The 8,192-nt window shown below is 52.3% G+C and overlaps 2 protein-coding genes across 2 annotated transcripts in view; both read left to right on the forward strand.

Annotated features, from left to right (window-relative positions):
- Positions 1 to 8,192, forward strand: part of LOC102813259 — a 31,516-nt gene that overhangs the window by 15,464 nt on the left and 7,860 nt on the right. Inside the window, exon 3 of the mRNA XM_006861269.1 lies at positions 1,328 to 1,341. Within this exon, the coding sequence (XP_006861331.1) occupies positions 1,328 to 1,341 (14 nt within the window). The remainder of the gene's footprint in view (positions 1 to 1,327; positions 1,342 to 8,192) is intronic.
- Positions 3,014 to 6,326, forward strand: LOC102833113 (anionic trypsin-like). The gene is made up of 5 exons (XM_006861184.1): positions 3,014 to 3,053; positions 4,034 to 4,196; positions 5,106 to 5,359; positions 5,554 to 5,690; positions 6,177 to 6,326. Exons 1-5 carry the CDS (start codon positions 3,014 to 3,016, stop codon positions 6,324 to 6,326), a joined length of 744 nt encoding a protein of 247 aa, XP_006861246.1.

Raw genomic sequence — 8,192 nt, forward strand, 5'->3', positions numbered from 1 at the left:
GAAGGCTGTGGTCTTTGATCTTCATCAGTAAATATTTTAAGTCCTCTTCACTTTCAACAAGCAAGGTTGTATCATCTGCATATCTCAGGTTGTTAATGAGTCTTCTTCCAATATTGACGCCATGTTTTTCTTCATAGAACCCAGCTTCTTGGATGATTTGCTCAGCATACAGGTTGAATAATTATGGTGAAAGAATACAACCTTGTTGCACATCCGCCATGAAAGCAAGAGATCTTTCTTCTTCATTGCTGTTTCCTTAGATCCTAGAACTCCTAGAACATCAAGAGAATGCAGTGCATGTTTATTGAGTAAAGATATGTGGTTCAGAGGAACTTTGGCCTAGCAGCAGTGAACCTAGGATGAGACTCAGCATTGACACTGAGTCTTAGCAAGTAAGGCTTGCAAAAAAACTAAGTAGAACATTCTGAGCAGGGGGGCATAGAGCCTCCAACCTCTAGATGATGATGTTACTGTGAGTACCATCAAGTCAGTTCCAACTCATAGAGACCCTGCATAGGGTTTCTAAGGAGTTGTGGATGGGTTCACAGCCCACTGCTGATCCTACAGCACCTCACCAGGAGTCCTCTAGAGAAGTTGCCCAACAATGTGTGCCAAACCCTGTCTGCTGCTGCCTTTCGCCACATGGGAACGGGAACAGATGGCTGGCTCTAGAGAGGCAAAGTCCAGAACCTACTCGATCACAGGGACTGTGGAAATTTGGGCTCCCCAGATGTATCTGTGTTGCTTGTGCAAACGGAATACTCAGGTAGGATCTTTGGAGACCCTCTTGATCAAGCTGAGAAGAAGTGAGTTGACCAGTGGCTACCTTCCAAATTGTTTATTTTACAAGTTGACCTGGGACCGGTTCCATCAATTAATTAGACTGACCACCAAACTTGACTTGGGGGGCTCCATGTGGATCTTGCTGGTTTATAAAAGCTAATACACTCACTATTTCTGGATCCTCAGCCTCAAGAACAAGCCACAATTGTTAAATAATAAGAACCCATGTCACATTCCTGCTCAGCTCTGGCCTGGCTTTCTCCTGCTTAGTGCCCACTGGCTCTGCGGGTTATTCCACTAGCTTGAATGCCAGCTCAGGAAAAAGGCAGTCACCATTGCTTGACAAGAACTAATGTGTCTTTAGGTAATGTAGAAACATCAACTGATGGAGACTTCCTCGTCTTCCCTCTAGTGAATCTTAAAGAGTACATCAACTATACATATGGCACACCCCAGTGCATAAAGCTGACACAGCATTCTGGGTTTTAAGGGTCATCCACAGTGGGGTGCTTGTCCAGTGCACGTTGATGTCTGCAGATCCTAGAACAAGACTCTCCTGTATCCTCTAAAGCATGACTGTCTAGCAAGACCCCATGAGCTGGGAAAAACCAGCCCAAGTCCCTGTTCCTAAGGCTCCACAGCCAGACCACCAGGGACTCAGCCAGCATCATGTGAGCCCCAGAGGGGTGCCACATACCTTGATGGACCTGGGGCCACAAGAAGGGGAGTCCTGAGGTCAGGTGACATGGGTGAAGTCAATTCCAACCTCGTGTCCTGCAAGGAGAGATCTGATTGTACTTTATCGAAACCACTGGCTCAGTCCTCAGAGAGAGACCCAGATGCCATCTGGGGCAATTCCCAGTAATACACATTCCTCGTTCTCAGGATGTGAGGTCAGCTTCTTCGTCTTGAACAAGACAGAGCCTTGATGGGTCTCAACCTGCCCGACTGTTGAGTGTGTGCCTGTGTGTGTACCCGTTCATGTGTGAATGTGATTGAAAAGCTGTCCAGACCAGTGATCCTGTCTAGATATGAATCTGTTGGGATGCGGGGGGGGGGGGGGGGGGCACAGTGAGGCAGGGGATGTTCTGAGAAGGGGCTCAGCAGGCACCCTGGGGTGGGGGATCTGATCCAGCAAACACTCCAGTCCTTCTGTTTCACCCCCAATGGTCCACCATCTCCAGCCAGTGAGTTCCTGCTCTTCCCATTCAAGATTCCAGAAGAGACTCTGTCCACTACTGCCCATGCCACCCTGACACAGAGGTGCTGAGAAGCAGTGTTCTTCATCAGAGGGCCACTCTGCCTGACACCCACAGGGGCCACTTCCTGCTGACCAGATCTAGGTCAGCAAGTCAAAGGTTGTATCCAACTGACCCTGTCTTGCAGGTCCCACATTAGGGGCCTTTCTGGGAAGAATGGAGGTTTCATCTCCACAGTAAGATCACAGTTCTCCTTCACCTGATATAAAAAGTTCTAGAACTCCCCTCAGTCTTAGTTAATAGATACCATAGGACTTGCTCCTTTACCATTGGGCTAATCTCTAATGAGAACTCACATTTGCCTTTGTTCAAACCTGTCCTAATGGTGGATCTGGAGCAGGTAGCTCACCTGGGCTGGTCTCCTCACCTCCATCACCCCAGGGTGGCCCCGAGACTGGGCCCACAGTGAGGAGGAGGACTTCTGATTAGTCTCCTGCTTTAACCTTTGCTCCCTGCTCCTTCCTAGCATACCATACCACTTTCTAGTTACTGGGGTCCCAGGCTCACCCTCCCAGCCCTCTCACACTGGGCTCTGGTTTCCTGAATCCCAACTCCCACCTTTCTGCCCAGAGAAGTAGACCCAGAAGAAGGTTCTCATGCTCACAAGTGTGACACTAGACTAGAAGTGGGTCCTCTAAGGAGAACAAGTCACATAAGGCCCCTGGGGTCAGAGGACCTGTCGGGGGTGGGCCACCCACCTGAGCCCTCACCTCCTCCCCCTCCTGAAGCTGTTGTGTGGTGCCTCCCTGTCCTCATGCCAGAGTTGTTCCAGGAGCAGCTGTCTCCCTCTGGCCTTGAAGGCTGAATTCCCAATCAACCTCACACCCTGCAGGGCTGATGCAACACCCTGGGAAGGGGAAAGCTGCAGGTGTTTGTACTGGGGGAGGGTGCCCCCCACCTCCCTCACCTCCGTACTCACCTGAGAAGATATAAGACAGGTTCTTCATCACCCACAATCACACTCTGCCGCCATGAATCCACTCCTCATTCTTGCCCTGGTGGGCGCTGCTGGTGAGTCAACAGACAGCTTTAATCCTGCTTTCCTTTCCTGACTTACCCAGGACCACCTTGTCCACTGCCCCTCCTGTGCTGTGATGCTCTAGTCCCTGTCCTCGCCTCTCCTTAGCATGCATTCTCCTCAGACAGTCTTGAAGGCTAGACCTCCCATACTCTGCCTGGCTCCATGGCACCCACCAGCATCTATCGATATCTGGACTTAGGTGGAGATGGTCCTGGGGTGAACCAGGAGGGGAAGCTGGAAGAGAAGCAGGTGGCAGAAGTTCTGAAAGTGAACCAAGTGGAAGAGGCTGAAGGGAGAGAGGAAAGGGGAGGTGGTCCTGGGATGAGCCAGGTGGAAGAAGCTGGAAAAGAGCCAGAGTAAGGTGGTCACTCAGAGGTGGTCACGCTGCAGCCGTTCTAGACGTCACAGCACAGTGAATTCACCTGGAGCAGTAGTGGGGAATAACGAAGCCCAGAAAATTCTGATTTAACTATCTTGGGGTATGACCTGGACATTGGAGTTTTAAACTTCTCAGGTACCTTGAAGGCCCCCAGATAAGCAGCCAAAACTGGAATTCTTGGCAGGTCACAATGTCCACCTTTGTGTTGCCCACATGGGACTGGGGTTGGTGATGACCCTGCCCAACTCCCAGACTTAGGCTGTGGGAGAAGCTGACAGATAGGGTCATCCCACCAGAAGATTTCCCTGAGACCAACCCATTCAATAATCTGGGCCTGGGTGGCTTTGGAGAGTAGACCAGGAATGACGTAGGGCAAACCTCCCCTGTGGCCTGGAACCACAACCAGCAGCCCCAGGGTTTCTTGTAGGGTGACTCTTGGTTCTTCACACTAATGCTTCTGAAGACCATAGGGCCCCGGAGAGCTGCACCCTTCAAAACTTCCCTCCAGCCCTCTCTGTGTTCTTCATAAACCCTTATTACCACATTCAGCCACTGACCTGCTAAGCCCTCTCCTGCTTCTCTCCACCCAAGTTGCTCTCCCCACAAGCAATGACGATGACAAGATCGTCGGGGGTTACACCTGTGAGGAGAATTCAGTGCCCTACCAAGTGTCCCTGAACGCCGGCTACCACTTCTGCGGTGGCTCCCTCATCAACGATCAGTGGGTGGTCTCCGCTGCTCACTGCTACAAGTCGTAAGTGATGCCCCAGTAGCAACATGCAGCCAGGGGTCCCCAGAGCTGGGGTTCAGTGGGGTGCTGAAGAAGTAAGGGGGAGATGTCAGCATTGAACCTGCAAAAACCAAGGATGCAATGGAACCCATAGCCACCCCCAAACCCTGGCAATAGGGTGGGGCAGGTCAGTTGAGGGAGTTGAGAGAGGTCAGAAGAAGACTTCAACCAACTAACCCCAGCTAGTGGCTGCATGTTAACCACTTAAGAAACGTCTAAAAGATCTTGATGCCTACCCTTCCCAGAGCAACCACCTCAGAACGTTCCAGGAGCAGAGCCTGTTGGTGGCTTCATGCTCTCTACCTGGCTGGTCCAGCCATGATCATCCTGGATGACCCAGAATTACCTGAGAGTGTGAGAAGACACAGACTGCCACTCTCTGACACCAGAGTCCTGACTCCCTAAGCCTGGGGTGGCCAGAGAATATTCATTCCTAGGGTGGTTCGAATGGTTAAGTGCTATTAGCCAAAAGGTGGCAGTTCAAACCCACCCAGAGTCACCTCGGAAAACAAGTCTGGAGGTTTGGCTCCAAAAACTCACAGTCATGTGAACCCTATGAGCATCACATGGAGTTGCCCTAAGTTGGAATCAGTTCCAAAGCAGCTACTCTCTGAGAGCCTCTGAGTCCAGCCAGACTGCACGATATGTCCTCCAGATGAACGTGCAGGGTCCCGAGGATGGAGCGGCTCGAGGACTTCGGGGGTCTCTCTCATGTACACAGCATAGATGCATGGGGTGGGGGGTCGTGGAAAATAGCTGGAGGAGCTCTCTGGATGCTTTTGCTCCTGTTCACCATCTAGCCCCGAAGTAGGCAGGCTCCCATCACCCATATGCAGACCTGTCCCTCCTCACCAATGTCCCCTTGCCTGCCAGCCGCATCCAGGTGAGGTTGGGTGAACACGACATCGAGGTTCTCGAGGGGAACGAGCAGTTCATCGACTCGGCCAAGGTCATCCGTCACCCTAAGTACAGCAGCTGGGACCTGGACAATGACATCATGCTCATCAAGCTGTCCTCCAGGGCTGTTTTCAACAGCCGCGTGGCCTCTGTGTCCCTGCCCTCTGAGTGCGCACCCGCTGGTACCAACTGCCTCATCTCCGGCTGGGGCAACACCCTCAGCTCTGGTGGTGAGTGGTTGCCCCCACTCCAGCATGTCCCGAGGGGGTCTTCCTAGCATCAGCTCTGAGCTGGGGCTCTGGTCACAGGCGGGGAGGGGTCTGCAGTTCCAATGTCCGGCGTGCGTGCAGGTTGCTGCTGCTCTCTGGGCATGGCTGGAGATCCCTGTGTGTCCTCTCATTCATCCCTGCCCCCTGTCCCGCAGTGAACTACCCTGACCTCCTGCAGTGTCTGGATGCCCCCCTGCTGAGCCATGCCCAGTGTGAGGCCTCTTACCCAGGACAAATCACCGACAACATGGTGTGTGCCGGCTTCCTGGAGGGCGGCAAGGACTCCTGCCAGGTGAGACCCCCATGGCCAAGCCCCAGGCCGCACGGTCCCTGGCGGGGTGCAGTGCCATGCCAGAGGAACTGTCTCCATTCATGTACAACCAAACTAGGACCCAACCCCCTGCATGCAATCAGACTGGGGGGCTTCTCCCCTCACTCTGTGTGTAACCAGTATGGGGTCCTGATCCCTGTGTACAATCAGACTGGAGTCCTGTCCCTGCCTTTGTACAGTCGGGCTACTGTGTTGTCCTCACCTCTGCACAATCAAACTAGGGGTCCCACACTCCTGTCCACTGTGTACAATTGGACTAGTTCCCTCTGTATACAATCAGACTACCCCCCACTATGTACAATCAGACTAGGAGCCATGCTCCCATTGTATAATCAATCAATTGGACTAGTTCCCTCTGTATACAAGCAGACTAGGAATCCCACTTCTCCCATGTACAACCAGACTGGGGTGTCCCCTGCCCTTTGCATACTTGGTCCTCTCCTCCAGGGTGACTCCGGTGGCCCCGTGGTCTGCAATGGGGAACTGCAGGGCATCGTGTCCTGGGGCTATGGCTGCGCCCAGAAGAACCGACCTGGAGTCTACACCAAGGTCTGCAACTATGTGGACTGGATCCAGGATACCATGGCTGCCAACTGAGGCTCCAGCCCCGCCATCACTGTGACAATAAAGTGACCCTGCTTCAGCCCGTGTCTGCACCTGCTTCCTCCTCTCACTCTGGAGCTGTCCTAGATGGGGGGTCAGGTGGAGGGGAACCCTCCTTCAACACTCCTCTCTGGGGATAAGCAGAGCCCCAGGACCTCAGACACATGCCTGGAGACTTGACTGAGCAGCATATTAGGACACGGGGGTGGGTGGGCACAACTGTTCAGCCCCTGGGGTCTCATCTGACCTCAGAGAACCTCTCTATCCCAGCAAATACACCTGGGGGAAATGTGGGACCAGGACGTTGGCCTCTTCTGCCCCCACCCACACCTGTGCTGCCCCCTCCCAGCTGATGTCTCACCTGTTGGATCCAGAAGATGTAAGGCACTTAGGAGCCCTTTGATGTGCACCAAGCACAGTTCTTAGTGCCTGATTTGTGTTAACACATCAGCTCTCCTACCTGTCAGGACCTCCTTGATTGCCAACAACACCCCACCCCAGCCCCTCTGTCAGTCTGTCTACTGTGGTGATTTTCATGAAGCTGGTAGCTATGCCACAGGCATTTCAAAAACCAGCAGGTTCACTGGTGGGAGGCGGGTTTCAGCAGAGCTTCTAAATCTAAGACAGACTAGGAAGAAAAGTCTTCTTAAACTCAGCTAGTAAAATCACCGAGTCTCCATGATCTGAACCCATTGTGCATGGGGCCAGCCTGAGTCAGGGACTGAGTCTACAACCGTGAATAAAGGCAGCAACATCCAAGTATGTACAGGTACTGGGCTCAGACTCCCCGTGTGGTCTTACTAGCCCTCACAGCAACGCCTGACTTCTCACTAAGATCTCCGGACACGTCTGCCCCCAGTACAGAAATGGGGTGGGGACCGAGACTTCAGGCTGTGATTAGGACCTCAGCAATGAGTGCCCACCAGGGTCTCAGATCGCTCAGTAAAGGCCTGGGTTCTAGCCCCAGCTCTGCCTCTGTGTTGGGTTGGACTTTGGCCAGGCTTCTCATGTGAGATTTCAGATTGAAATGAGAATGTATGAAGGTGCTTGGACAAGTTTCAAGAATTCCACAAGTAATAAGCTGTTTATGCTCAGCCACCTTTATCCCAACACACACCTGAGGCATACCCTAGCAGTTCTGTTTCTGCTAAACTTCCCCACCTGCCTCGCTCCCTCTGACTGAGCCACCATTACTGTCTGAAAAATGAGCAAAGACTGCCCCCTGCTGTCCGAGCCATGCCTGCACTGCTGGCCTCTGCCTCTCTAGGTGCTGACCAGTGCTACAGAGGCATTTCTGTGAGTCCAAACACACAGCTGTCCATTGAGTTCCTTCTGTATAAATAAATCAGGTTTCTGGTTAGATCACCAAAGGCAAACTTTTACCTTGAGGGTAAAATTTTGATGGGTAAAGGGACTCCTGGTGTGACACAGTAGAATAAGTTAACTGTGAGATCGGTGTTTCAAACCCACCAGCCGCTCTTCAGACACTCCACACAGGGTAGCTACAAGAAAGGACTGGCACAGGGGTTACAAGAATAGGCTCCAAAGTAGCACCGATGTATGGGGGGAGCACGGGGTCAATCAGTATTCGCTGTGTTGTACGTGGGGCAGCTATGAGTTGAACTAGCAATAAAAATAATAAAAAGGGTGAAAAAGACAGGAAAGAAGGAGAAAGCAGATTAAAAGATGATGAAGTTGATGACTGCTCACCTAGAGGTAGACAAGAGATGAAGCACACTTCAGTTGATGGACGAGACCAATGCTTCTTTCAGCTTATGATACAGCATGTCCCATCACTGCACTCCAGTGACATGCATGAAATGTCTCCTGTTGTTCTGGGCTCCCGGACCTGTAAGAGCC

This window comes from Chrysochloris asiatica, unplaced genomic scaffold (assembly GCF_000296735.1).
Source record: "Chrysochloris asiatica unplaced genomic scaffold, ChrAsi1.0 scaffold00041, whole genome shotgun sequence".
Taxonomy (NCBI): domain Eukaryota; kingdom Metazoa; phylum Chordata; class Mammalia; order Afrosoricida; family Chrysochloridae; genus Chrysochloris; species Chrysochloris asiatica.